The 15,022-nt window shown below is 41.0% G+C and overlaps 1 protein-coding gene across 1 annotated transcript in view; it reads left to right on the forward strand.

Moving 5' to 3' along the window:
• The window catches only part of RAB22A (RAB22A, member RAS oncogene family), a 54,549-nt gene extending 39,856 nt beyond the window's left edge, over positions 1-14,693 (forward strand). The window contains exons 6-7 of the mRNA XM_075350354.1: positions 334-443; positions 8,788-14,693. Coding sequence (XP_075206469.1) covers positions 334-443; positions 8,788-8,882 — 205 coding nt within the window. The 3' untranslated portion in view covers positions 8,883-14,693. The remainder of the gene's footprint in view (positions 1-333; positions 444-8,787) is intronic.
• The last annotated feature ends 329 nt before the right edge of the window (positions 14,694-15,022 follow it).

Consider the following 15,022-nt stretch of genomic DNA (forward strand, 5'->3'; position numbering starts at 1 on the left):
ATTGGCTTTCCTCCTTCTTGCTTTTGCACTAAAACTGAGGAGCCCGTGATCCCACGGGGGGTGTATAGGCAGAAGGGGAGGGGCCTTACACTTTTAAGTGTAATACTTTGTGTGGCCTCCGGAGGCAGTAGCTATACACCCAATTGTCTGGGTCTCCCAATTAGAGCTAGAAGAAAAGGAATTTACGGTAAGTAAACAAAATTCCCTTCTTTTATGCTTCGCATTGGGGGTACCTGGGATCATTCCCCTTCCAATGACATATTGCTCTGTATCCCTCCTTAAACAAGACTATGCCAGTAACCAAATGTATTCTTTCTTGTCCATTTCTTTTAGAGAAGTGCTGGAAAAAGATGCCAAGGATTATTCTGACTCTATTAATGGTGTGTTTGTGGAGACAAGTGCCAAGAATGCCATTAACATCAATGAGCTCTTCTTAGAAATCAGTAAGTAGCTAGGAGAATGGGTGAGTTTCTGATATAAGATGTGCATATCGCTCAATGTGGAGATCCAATATCACACCTGAGGTAGCAAGACGATGGAGAATTTCTTTCTGGGGATAGTGGCCGGTACAGAAGTGGGACCCGCATCTTTCAACCATTTCTGACCTATGTTATGGAATATACCCCCTTTAGCTTGAGGAGCTGCAGGTTCAGAGCTTAGGGCATGCTTTAGAGGGAATGCCCACTATCTCAATAACCGGCCTGTGTGCCATTTATTTTCTCCCTTTGTTTATCACTCTGATTTGTCTGTACAATTAAAAAGTGCAGTTTGGAAGTCTCTACCAGAGTATACGAAAATCTACTGTGACCACAGATGCCTCTATAGTGCGGTGGAGAAGGTTAGGAAAAAGCAAAGGAGTAATAAATGATTGCAGGGTTACTCTTTTGGTTTGTTCGTAGACCGGAACAATACATCAGTAACTCAGTCTAGTGCACATAGATTTGCGTAGGAGCTGCATAAACAAATCTGTCGTAGATTTTTAAAAAAACATCATTTTGCAAATTTCTATCTACTGTATCTTAAAGGAAATGCAACATTTTTTTTTTCTATCTAATTACAACCAGATAATGATACGTATTATTATTATTTTTTTATTTTTTTTATTCCTTTCTTTCTACAGTGGAACCTTGGTTTACGAGAATAATCCGTTCTGGGAGTGTGCTTGTAAACCAAGTTACTCGGCTAGCAAAGTAAAATTTCCCATAGGAAATAATGGAAGCTCAGACAATTTCGTTCCACAACTTGTTCAATGTCCCATCCTGGTCCCCTATTGTGCAATTCCACACTCAAAAACACACACACACACATATATTATGCTCACCTTACCTTCCGTTTGCTCGCCGGCCTCATGGTTCTTGTAGTTTGTCGGTACAGGATGTGTATCAGGTAACCAGAAGAACTTCCGCTGCCAGAGCGCTGACATCAAAGGCAGGAGCCGCTTGCCTCTGATTGGCCAGCGCGTTTCCTTTGAGAAGCGGCTGACAGCGGAAGTTCCTCTATTGTCGTGATGGTTACCCGATACATCCGGTGAACTAGTAGAACCAGGAGGCCGGCGAGGGAATGGAAGGTTAGGTGAGCATAATCTGTGTTTGTGCATGTTTGTGCTGACTGCAAGAGTGGGTCAGAGCTCTGTTTAAAGTACGGAACCGGAAGTGTGTGCAGTGAGTATTTGCTCTATACGGCAAAGCTTGCTCGTAAACTGAGTTACAAATTTACAGCAAGCTTTGCTCGTATAGCGAAATACTCGCAAACTGGGTTGCTCGTAATCCGAGGTTCCACAGTATTTATTATACATGATGATTGGTGCTGCCATATTACCAGTGCTACAATTACATTATTTGAAGATATGCTTTACAGCAGCTACATGGACCAAAGGAAACCATATGTCCTGGATTTGTTCATTGACTTCTGTAGAGTGTTGTGAGCATGCTCTGTGACCTCTGCAGAGGTCATTGTGCAGAGAAGGAGCTATGGCTATCGCCCAATGTGAATGGCATATCCGATGTTATCTAATGTATATAGAGGTGTTATCTGTCATAATGATCCTGCCTGTGATGATAACAATTCTACTGGAAAGGGATGTCCACAAAACAGGACGTGTGAGTCTTTTATGAGGTTCAGAAGTGAAAACTGCAACATTTCAGTATTGTTAAAAAAAAAAATAATTATATATTCTACATAAGAAAACTGACTTTGAACAATAAGTTTTTTCTTTGTTAATATTATACAGTGCCTACAAGTAGTATTCAACCCCCTGCAGATTTAGCAGGTTTACACATTCGGAATAAACTTGGCATTGTGACATTTGGATTGTAGATCAGCCTGGAAGTGTGAAATGCACTGCAGCAAAAAAGAATGTTATTTCTTTCTTTTTTTTTTTTCTTTTAAATTGTGAAAAGTTTATTCAGAGGGTCATTTATTATTCAACCCCTCAAACCACAAGAATTCTGCTTGGTTCCCCTAAAGTATTAAGAAATATTTCAGGCACAAAGAACAATGAGCTTCACATGTTTGGATTAATTACCTCTTTTTCCAGCCTTTTCTGACTAATTAAGACCCTCCACAAACTTGTGAACAGCACTCATACTTGGTCAACATGGGAAAGACAAAGGAGCATTCCAAGGCCATCAGAGACAAGATCGTGGAGGGTCAAAAGGCTGGCAAGGGGTACAAAACCCTTTCCAAGGAGTTGGGCCTACCTGTCTCCACTGTTGGGAGCATCATCCGGAAGTGGAAGGCTTATGGAACTACTGTTAGCCTTCCACGGCCTGGACAGCCTTTGAAAGTTTCCACCCGTGCCGAGGCCAGGCTTGTCCGAAGAGTCAAGGCTAACCCAAGGACAACAAGGAAGGAGCTCCGGGAAGATCTCATGGCAGTGGGGACATTGGTTTCAGTCAATACCATAAGTAACGTACTCCACCGCAATGGTCTACGTTCCAGACGAGCCCCTAAGGTACCTTTTTACTTTCAAAGCGTCATGTCAAGGCTCGTCTACAGTTTGCTCATGATCACTTGGAGGACTCTGAGACAGACTGGTTCAAGGTTCTCTGGTCTGATGAGACCAAGATCGAGATCTTTGGTGCCAACCACACACGTGACGTTTGGAGACTGGATGGCACTGCATACGATCCCAAGAATACCATCCCTACAGTCAAGCATGGTGGTGGCAGCATCATGCTGTGGGGCTGTTTCTCAGCCAAGGGGCCTGGCCATCTTGTCCGCATCCATGGGAAGATGGATAGCACGGCCTACCTGGAGATTTTGGCCAAGAACCTCCGCTCCTCCATCAAGGATCTTAAGATGGGTCGTCATTTCATCTTCCAACAAGACAACGACCCAAAGCACACAGCCAAGAAAACCAAGGCCTGGTTCAAGAGGGAAAAAATCAAGGTGTTGCAGTGGCCTAGTCAGTCTCCTGACCTTAACCCAATTGAAAACTTGTGGAAGGAGCTCAAGATTAAGGTCCACATGAGACACCCAAAGAACCTACAGTTAGGTCCAGAAATATTTGGACAGTGATACAATTTTCGCGAGTTGGGCTCTGCATGCCACCACATTGGATTTGAAATGAAACCTCTACAACAGAATTCAAGTGCAGATTGTAACGTTTAATTTGAAGGTTTGAACAAAAATATCTGATAGAAATTGTAGGAATTGTACACATTTCTTTACAAACACTCCGCATTTTAGGAGGTCCAAAGTAATTGGACAAATAAACCAAACCCAAACAAAATATTTTTATTTTCAATATTTTGTTGCGAATCCTTTGGAGGCCATCACTGCCTTAAGTCTGGAACCCATGGACATCACCAAACGCTGGGTTTCCTCCTTCTTAATGCTTTGCCAGGCCTTTACAGCCGCAGCCTTCAGGTCTTGCTTGTTTGTGGGTCTTTCCGTCTTAAGTCTGGATTTGAGCAAGTGAAATGCATGCTCAATTGGGTTAAGATCTGGTGATTGACTTGGCCATTGCAGAATGTTCCACTTTTTTGCACTCATGAACTCCTGGGTAGCTTTGGCTGTATGCTTGGGGTCATTGTCCATCTGTACTATGAAGCGCCGTCCGATCAACTTTGCGGCATTTGGCTGAATCTGGGCTGAAAGTATATCCCGGTACACTTCAGAATTCATCCGGCTACTCTTGTCTGCTGTTATGTCATCAATAAACACAAGTGACCCAGTGCCATTGAAAGCCATGCATGCCCATGCCATCACGTTGCCTCCACCATGTTTTACAGAGGATGTGGTGTGCCTTGGATCATGTGCCGTTCCCTTTCTTCTCCAAACTTTTTTCTTCCCATCATTCTGGTACAGGTTGATCTTTGTCTCATCTGTCCATAGAATACTTTTCCAGAACTGAGCTGGCTTCATGAGGTGTTTTTCAGCAAATTTAACTCTGGCCTGTCTATATTTTTGGAATTGATGAATGGTTTGCATCTAGATGTGAACCCTTTATATTTACTTTCATGGAGTCTTCTCTTTACTGTTGACTTAGAGACAGATACACCTACTTCACTGAGAGTGTTCTGGACTTCAGTTGATGTTGTGAACGGGTTCTTCACCAAAGAAAGTATGTGGCGATCATCCACCACTGTTGTCATCCGTGGGCGCCCAGGCCTTTTTGAGTTTCCAAGCTCACCAGTCAATTCCTTTTTTTCTCAGAATGAACCCGACTGTTGATTTTGCTACTCCAAGCATGTCTGCTATCTCTCTGATGGATTTTTTCTTTTTTTTTCAGCCTCAGGATGTTCTGCTTCACCTCGATTGAGAGTTCCTTAGACCGCATGTTGTCTGGTCACAGCAACAGCTTCCAAATGCAAAACCACACACCTGTAATCAACCCCAGACCTTTTAACTACTTCATTGATTACAGGTTAACGAGGGAGACGCCTTCAGAGTTAATTGCAGCCCTTAGAGTCCCTTGTACAATTACTTTTGGTCCCTTGAAAAAGAGGAGGCTATGCATTACAGAGCTATGATTCCTAAACCCTTTCTCCGATTTGGATGTGAAAACTCTCGTATTGCAGCTGGGAGTGTGCACTTTCAGCCCATATTATATATATATATATATATATATATATATATATATATAATTGTATTTCTGAACATGTTTTTGTAAACAGCTAAAATAACAAAACTCGTGTCACTGTCCAAATATTTCTGGACCTAACTGTAGATAACTTGGAGAAGATCTGCATGGAGGAGTGGGCCAAGATAACTCCAGAGACCTGTGCTGGCCTGATCAGGTCTTATAAAAGACGATTTATTAGCGGTAATTGCAAACAAGGGTTATTCCACAAAATATTAAACCTAGGGGTTGAATAATAATTGACCCACACTTTTATGTTGAAAATTTATTAAAATTTAACTGAGCAACATAACTTGTTGGTTTGTAAGATTTATGCATCTGTTAATAAATCCTGCTCTTGTTTGAGGTTTGCAGGCTCTAACTTATTTGCATCTTATCAAACCTGCTAAATCTGCAGGGGGTTGAATACTACTTGTAGGCACTGTATATATGGGTCATTCCGTGTCAAGTGGACCAGTTTTAAAAATCGTCCCCACTCGACGTTCTCCGATTTTGCTGAAAATTTATAAGGATGTACATGTATGTTTGAAAAGAGGTTCTGTAAATTTTTAGGGCCAGATCTCAAATATATTGGGCACTGTTGACCTTTCACTGGAGGCCCCCCCAAGCCTGCGGCTTCAGCTAAGAGGATTTTGCAAACTTTGGCACATAGCCATTAGAGTTCTATACTGGCTATGATGCTGAAATTTGGCATACTAGCTCAACTTTTGCTGCTAAACGCAATAAAATTATTACCGGCTATTACAAAACAATATTTCGGCCGCAATTTTGTGTCAAAGTAGGTTGCAAAACGCCTCGCATAAAATTTATGCCAAACTTTGCCCATATATAACTCAAGACCAAAAACCAATAGGAACTGGTGCTTTACCCTGTACAACAAACATCTTCATGACTTTGCATTGCTGCAATATCACGGTCAAAGCATATATATTTGTGGAAATATTCACACCCACATATGATGAAAAACTTAAAAAAAACGAATTTTACCTATTTTTAGGTCAAATTTCCGAAAAAGGGTACCCCTAAAATATATTAATTCTGATATCATTAGAAAGAGCACATTTTTCTCTACAAGGATCATTGGGGTTTTTTTTGGAGTCTCTCCATTTAAGAAAAGAAAAATGCCACTGAACATGGTGTTATTTATTAATACGCAATGAATGCTAACTGCACTATTCAAACCCTTGCGTTGGTCCATGGTGGTTATACCACAACCAATTCCCTAAGAATTGGTATTATAATCCTATTAAGAATTGTAATAATGCTGTCTTTCGAGAATTGGCAGCCCCATCGCCTAGGAGCCATGGCCGATAGCCGTGCAAGGCAAGTAGCGGGTGGTCTCTTTATCGCAGGTTCCAAAGCCTGAGGGTGGGTGTCTTTGCCTAGGATCCCAAGCCTAATATTGGGTATCTTTTGTTGGTTCCCAAGCCATAATGTTCAGTCTAAGTAAGTGGTCTGGAATTGTTGCTGAATTTGCAACATAATCGATTCAGAGAAGCTGTATTGTCGGCCCATTGCTGTTGCAGCTGGTGCTGGAATTATTGCAATGATCGACTGCTCTGGAATCCAGCATGTATCATTTCTCACAGGCCAGTGACAGAAGCTAGCTGGTCCATGAGGATGCATAAAATGTATTAATGCATCATGGTCGTCGACTGAAATTTCAGAAATATTTCCAATCCACCAGTTCCTATCGTAAATGCAGGCAATGAATTGCCCTGGCTGGAGGTTTGCAATTGGCACAAAAGGCATTTCTGATCTGACAGATCCATCTACATGGGCAATGAAAGATGAAGGGTCATTTGACACCCTTGAAATGCGAATCTTTTTGTCATCAATTGGCACAAACTGGTGATTTTCTCTTGTTCCAGCAATTGTATGTCCATCTTTGAACCTTTCCTCTTGAACTACCCGTATTTCGTCAATTTTTTCTTTTGGAACAAAAAAAAACTTGATTCCATGCAGTTGCTCGTTGCAAAAGTTGAATAAATCCACCGGGGTCAGTATTTGGTTTTCAGTTGGGCGTTGAAGACTGGCACGAGCTGCCAACCTCTTTGCTGTCCCTCCAATCCCATCACAGGGTGACTTTCCATGACTGGTACCAAAAAAATTCCATTCAGCTCTGATATTGAAATCAGCATTGTGGTGGCACAAGTTGAGAAAATTTTTGAAATTTTTGTACTGGGCTTCAGATCCATCACTGAAGTAGTAGATATGATGAATCCCATTGATGAGAGTCTTGAGATACGCCACAATTACTGTTAAGAAAGTGTGGACTGCAACAAGGGTGTCAAATGACCCTTCATCTTTCATTGCAAATTCAGCAACAATTCCAGACCACTTACTTAGACTGAACATTATGGCTTGGGAACCAACAAAAGATACCCAATATTAGGCTTGGGATCCTAGGCAAAGACACCCACCCTCAGGCTTTGGAACCTGCGATAAAGAGACCACCCGCGACTTGCCTTGCACGGCTATCGGCCATGGCTCTTAGGCGATGGGGCTGCCAATTCTCGAAAGACAGCATTATTACAATTCTTAATAGGATTATAATACCAATTCTTAGGGAATTGGTTGTGGTATAACCACCATGGACCAACGCAATGGTTTGAATAGTGCAGTTAGCATTCATTGCGTATTAATAAATAACACCATGTTCAGTGGCATTTTTCTTTTCTTAAATGCAGAGACTCCAAAAAAACCCCCAATGATCCTTGTAGAGAAAAATGTGCTCTTTCAAATGATAACAGAATTAATATATTTTAGGGGTACCCTTTTTGGGAAATTTGACCTAAAAATAGGTAAAATTCGTTTTTTTAAAGTTTTTCATCATATGTGGGTATGAATATTTCCACAAATACATATGCTTTGACCGTGATATTGCAGCAATGCAAAGTCATGAAGATGTTTGTTGTACAGGGTAAAGCACCAGTTCCTATTGGTTTTTGGTCTTGAGTTATATATGGGCAAAGTTTGGCATAAATTTTATGCGAGGCGTTTTGCAAGCTACTTTGACACAAAATTGCGGCCGAAATATTGTTTTGTCATAGCCGGTAATAATTTTATCGCGTTTAGCAGCAAAAGTTGAGCTAGTATGCCAAATTTCAGCATCATAGCCAGTATAGAACTCTAATGGCTATGTGCCAAAGTTTGCAAAATCCTCTTAGCTGAAGCCGCAGGCTTGGGGGGTGCCTCCAGTGAAAGGTCAACAGTGCCCAATATATTTGAGATCTGGCCCTAAAAATTTACAGAACCTCTTTTCAAACATACATGTACATCCTTATAAATTTTCAGCAAAATCGGAGAACGTCGAGTGGGGACCACTGGTCCACTTGACACGGAATGACCCATATGTAAAATTTATTGGAGCAGGGAAATGGTTTACATTTATTATAGAGGTGATGGATAATCCAGTGCTAATAAAGGGCGGTGGATAGGACCTAATGATTTCCAACTATCAGTATCTTGGTCATTTCTATTCTGCGAGCTTGATCTGTTAGGAAAGTAAACTCCCTGCATGCCCTGTAAGCCCCAAGAGTTGTAGTTTCCACACTGTTGGAGAGACCGAGGCTTGAGACCACTATTAGACTATGTTCACGTGACCGTATTTTCTGTCCACGTGTTGGTAGTGGAAAATTTGACGTAAAGAGACATCACAAATGGTGCAGCTGTAATTATCCTCTTCCTTACCCGTTTAGGTAAACGGATACCCTCCGGTAATGCCAGCGCTGCTGTTGTGAAGGGATTCAAGCTTCGAAGACAATCATCAGAGGCCGATCACAGATGCTGTTGACCAGACGCACCAGTATACAGGACTTTATGGCGGTCGAGCCTCCTCCGGACTGAATACCACTATGCACACAGTGTGTACGCTTCCTCCGCTACAAGCTTTGCACAGACTATATCTACTCTAAAGGGAAAATGTTGTATATATACCGTCCATCATTTTATTGCCTACGACTCCTAGTCGTGTACAGAATCTGTGACTTCACCCTCTACCCTTATGCTATCTCGCAGTATAACTCATGGTTTCCATGTTTGTCCTCTAGGAGGACATTGAGCCCCAACAGAATAAGAAACGATTAGTTAATCTGAACCTTTTAGGATTTTTATGCTGGATGTTATCATAAAGGCAACCAACCACCTATGTGATTTTATTTTTTATTCATGTTTTTTTTCATTTTCTGCTTGCTATCCAGTGAATGAAACAATCCATGTCTAAATCCAGAGGCTGATATCATGTTCAACTGACACCGGTATAGGGCTCGTTGGTACATGTTCAGACTTGGCTAAAATTTTTATTCTGGAATTTGTTGCAGATCTGTAGGGAATCCGCTGCAAATTTTGTCACTCATTTCACTTTATTTTACAGACGATAAAGGCCACTTGAAAACTGCAACGTGTGGGGCATACTGAAAATGTAAAATCTTCTAGCCATGGCCCATCAGCCAGGGTAATAAGGGACATAAGTCTCCTCGTTCAGGCTGTCAGTGGCAGTCATAGGGCAGGAGGGGAGAGGGCACATCAGAATATAAGGGAAAGGCCTAAATTGTTTCAGCACATAAGCGTGTTCTTGACATTTAGTTACCTCTTAAAGGGAAGTATCACTCTCATATGGCCACATGTTCCTCCTGTGTGCATATTTTAAGTAATGTGATTTTACCACTTTTAGGTGGTGTCTGACCTCTGCTAGTATTTTCTGTTCTACACTTTTTTTTTTTTTTTTAATCTCTTTGTATTAATACTTAGAGGTAGTCCTATTTGGGTCTCCTGATTATGAGTTGGAGAGAAAAGAAACGGTTCTGCACCGCCACGACTAGCCTTACAAATTGTCCGAGGGAAACTGGACAAGTCACGGAGATCCCATTGTGTTCACCGGTCCTAGGTGCATGTTGAAAAGAGAGAAGGTAGCCAGGAAAAGAATAATGAAAAAAACGCACAATCCAGTTCAGATCGGTAAAAAAAACTTCTTCTTTATTTATCAAAAAAGTGCATAAAAAGTGCAGGGTTAAGACCGGGTGCAGGTCCTCCCAGGACAGCAGCTGTTTCGCGTATAGTCACGCTTCTACAGGTCCTGTAGAAGCGTGATTATACGTGAAACAGCTGTATGCACCTTTTTTGATAAATAAAGAAGACTTTTTTTTTTTTTTTTTTTTTACCGGATCTGAACTGGTTCTCCTGATTATAAGCTGATCTTTTAATGTCCAGTTTCAGGATTTTCTGAGATCATCTTTACTAAATAAATTTAGACAGGAAAGATGAGAGAATTGATGCTCGGGAGCCCTGTGAACTGTCTCCTACCTGCTGAGATTTCCGGTGCCTCTTCTGATGTGTAGTCACAGGCCCAGCATCGTTGTTACAATGTAACCCATACTCTGGGCCTGCTAATCAGAAGAGGTGCCGGGTATAATGGCAGGTAGGAAGAGGATCATGGAGGCCCCGTCCGGCAGCCACTGAATACTCATGTGGCCACTTGACCAGGATCCGGCAAGTTGACTTTCCCATCTGTAGATGTACAGTATGTACTCAATTGTCTTGCAGCGCCTCCACCGATGACATGAAGCAGTACATATTTCTTTTTCAATATCCTAATAAGGCCTCCTTCAGATGTCCACTTTTGTTATCAGTGTTTTGGATCATATTTTCATCACTGTTTTTTCAGTTTTTACCATCAGTGATTTTTTTCGTAAGACAAAACTTCTCTTAAAATCGGGCAACACTCAGATGACTATGTGTGCTGTCTGATTTTAATGGCCTAGTAGACTTTTATGGGAAATTTTCAGACATGTCTGCTTGATTTTTTTGGGGCGAACGCTTGGCTTGCAAAACAACCCTATAGACGTTAATGGGTATTTGTTCTATCTGTGAAATATGGATGTCTGAATGAGGCTTATGCCTGGCCATAGACATATAAAAGCAGTCAGACAATTGTTATATCGCCTGAATCCACCATAAACATGATGGCGCTGCTTGGCCAAGCATATTTATTTCAGACATTCGACACTGCTTACCTCCTGGAGGAGTAATAGATTGGATATGTTGCAGTTCTCAGCATCCACCATTACAGAACTGTTGTTAGACCCCAGCATACACATTAGATCTCCTGCCAAATTTTTTAGAAATTAGAGGGCAGCGTGATACACAATATAAATTCCTAGAATTAAATTAGTGCAATGTCACAGAGTAACATGTAGCATCTGCGGCTCATAACTTTTTATTGAATCCAGCACAAAAGAACAAGAGTAGAAATGTCGTGTCCAATTCTGCTGAATTCTGTACATTGTATTAATGTAGTAGGAACGTAGTGCAATTTGTGAAGACCACAGGGGTAATGGCCGGTCTGTTCTCTCCATGTGGATACGACACACACAGAAAAATAGCATTTTGCATTATGTCAGATCGCCTTGTTCTTTCCGGCCAGTCTGTTGATTGTGATACTTGCTGAGTGAGAAATTGATAATTGTCATTGTAACCTTATTAATGTTTAACACAGGTGTATTTACACAAGACGCCTGGTAGTTGCTATAATATAGACCAGATTGGCACTGCGGTTACATAATGGCACCATGGCAAACCATTGACTTAGTGCTGCAGATTTATTAAAGGGATTGTTTTCTTTATTTCTCAGATCTAATTTTAGGAGAATCATCAGGTGTTCAATTTCCCTGCAGCGCCACCACAGGGCAAACAAAGTATTACACAGTCTGCATTGAAATTTGTGAGCTGTCCATATAATATATAGGAATATTCTGGGTTCTCCAGCGAGAGATGCTCAATATAGTTGCAGTAGAAGGTTTGTGAGTAAGGATCCCTATTAGTGATGAGCGGGCACTACCATGCTCGGTACTGGTAACAATGGATATTATGGAAGATCTTCCGGGAAAAATGTTCCCCATTGACATCCATTATACTCGGTACATGAGTCGAGCCCATCCTAGTGTCCAACTGCTCGTTACGAGCACCCGAGCATGGTGGTGCCCACTCATCACTAATCCCCGTGAATTGGGTACTAATGCCCCTTTAACACGTGTGTTATAAAAGATAAAGGAAATCAATCTACTACTCTCTGCTGTGGAAATGGGCATCCTTAACATCCCCCACTATTAACTCAAAATCCTCTAATATAGCATATAAATATGGATTTTCTAAAGCAGGCAACTCCCGTTAATGGATGCATCTGTTTTATCCCTTTAAAATTAGCTGCTCATAGAGGGACCCCACCTTTAGCACCCCCCAGTGATCAACTTAAATCAGAGGGAAGTCCTAGAAGTGTTCAGTTTCCCTGCAGCGCCACCACAGGACACATGCAGCAATACACTGTACCTATTCAAATCAATGGCTATCTTTGTAGTACAGGACAAGACCCAACTTTATAGCCTCTCACCACTCCGCCAAAGATGAGGATTCTGGATTTTCTAAGCTAGATAAAAATTGGCATAAAAAAATCATGGGTGACTGACCCATATTTATTGAAAAGTCACTTAATTTCATGGCTTTTTAAAAGTTTGTCGTATCAGAGGTGCATGGTGACGGGAATGACTTGTTAAGGCCCGCGTACACATTAGTTGAAAGTCAGCAGAACCGGCCAACTATCTAATGTGTATGGGAGCCTCAGGATCAGGTAGTTGGATTTTCAACCCTTAATTTTTTTTTGTTCTTTTCATAGGAGATAAGTCTGACATCAGCTTTCTCCTCTCACCATTGTGAAGGCATGGACGCTCTGCTGAGCCGAAAGGTCATGTGTATGGGCTTCAGAAGGGATAGTTGTCTGTTGACGAATATCCGTCTGTCAGCTAGCTTATGTATATGGCCAACTTTAGACAACTAATGCCTACTTCTGCATTAATGGTGAGCCATGCCGATGATTTTATGATCCTACTTAACTGCTGAGATGCTTGTACGATCTGCAGGGGTATGGGATTGTATCGTCATCGGCCCAGCTTCTTCCTGATACAGAGGTGATCTTCACCGGATAAACCCTTTAATGGCAGGTTAGAAGGTTCAGAAGTTTAATTATATAACTTAAACCCCTGATAACAGAAGCCAGTAATAGAAATATCCACTTGGGAATTTCATGGCCCATTAAAGAACACAAGCCCAATGTATAAATAATGTAAAACATGCGGTGCCCATGGCAACCAGCTCAGATTCCAGGGCAAGTTAGAAAATAAAAGTAGCATTCTGATTGGTTACTGTGATGATATTGAGTATATAGTCTTTATGTATATGCCTGGCTGCTTTTGCCTTGGAAACAGATGGCGGGTCTAATGCTACTGTGCTGACATGTGAACTTACAGACCACACAGTATCCTCTAAGATCTCACAATGCACTGGTCTCTGAAAACAAGAAACCTCCAAATTTTAATTCTGCCTTAGACTTAAATGAAGGCAAAATTAAGTCCATGATGTATATATTTGCCACCAGTCATGATTTTGGTGGGACACTTTCCCAACTCCCATAGAAGTAAATTGAGAAAGCGGAGTAGGTGCAACCATCTCTTCATACCCCATAGTACAAAATGAGGCCCTGTTCTTAAAGGGGTTGTCCACTACTAAGACAGCGCCTTCTGATTCCACATATTTCCTCTAGGTAAAATATAAAAAAAAGCCTATACTGGCCTCCCGTACCAGTTCCATTCCCCTGAGGCTGACGTCACATTTTGCGAGCGCCATATCCAATAAGCGCCGGCTTCTGTCTCTCCCTGTTCGGACCAAACGAGCAATCGGCAGGAAGTGAGCGGCAGCCATAGTGCTCGCTTCCTGTTGATTAACCCATTTGGTCCAAAAGAGACAGAAGCTGGCGCTGATTGGACGTGGACCTCCTGTGACGTCACAATTTCACGTGAGCCCCGGGAACGAGCACCGCTGGAACATTGCCTATATGGGAGGGGATTATAGGCTTTTTTTTTCAATTTTATCTGGGGGAAACATGTAATCAGAAGAGGTTGTCATAGTAGTGGACAACCCCTTTAAGACAGTCGTGGTACCCAGAGTTGTGACCAACATATTAACTGTTTTACATACAAAGATGGATGCTGTTTAGATATTTTTCTATTTTTCTCAGACATGATGGCTGACAGTGCATGTTACATTGGTCGACACTAATAATCACTGTCATGCAGGTGACAGTATCGGTAGTATAGAATGATGCTTTTTCTATGGATTTTCGCTATATTTTTTGATAATGTATAAATAAGATGAATTTCTATTTACCTTCACTCGTCGCAACCATATTGTAGTTTTTGTTACACTTTGAGAAAAACACACTATGAGACAGGTCCTATACATAGATAACGTATGGAGCAATTTATATGCCATACTATTTAATTAACCTCTAATGAAACTGTCATGTACCCATTATCCTGCTTAATATTTAGTTTTTAATATTAAAAAGCAACGCTAAACTATGTAATTTTTGTACCTTGAACTTGGGCTGGTACCAAGAAAAAATGTACTCATTGTATTGTATTGTGTTTTGTGCTAATATTATTTTTCTTAATTTGTGTTATTAGCGTCTATTGTTAAGGGAAGGAATTATGCTTTTCAAACGCAATCTATTTTAATCGTCTATGTTCTTTGCTGAAATCAGTAAAATAATTTCTAATAAAAATAAACAAAAAAAACTTGTTTTTGTGAACCTGTAATATGTTCCTTAATTCTTTTGACACTAGAAATGGTCCTATTTCTCAAGATGTGACCTAATGCTCCATAGTCCAGCAGGGTCAGAAGAGAAGCATGCCAAATCACAGTATATAAGGGCCACCTTAGGGTAACTTCATCATTATTCATCACTCAGATGTCCATTTTTTTTTTACTAGGACATACATTTTTTTTTTATCCGTGTTTGTGGTGTCTGTTTTTACCATCCATTTTTGTACTATACCAAAAAAAAAAAATCCTAGCTTCTCCTACCCATTAAATTGTAAAAACATT

This window comes from Anomaloglossus baeobatrachus, chromosome 5 (genome assembly GCF_048569485.1).
Source record: "Anomaloglossus baeobatrachus isolate aAnoBae1 chromosome 5, aAnoBae1.hap1, whole genome shotgun sequence".
Classification (NCBI taxonomy): Eukaryota; Metazoa; Chordata; class Amphibia; order Anura; family Aromobatidae; genus Anomaloglossus; species Anomaloglossus baeobatrachus.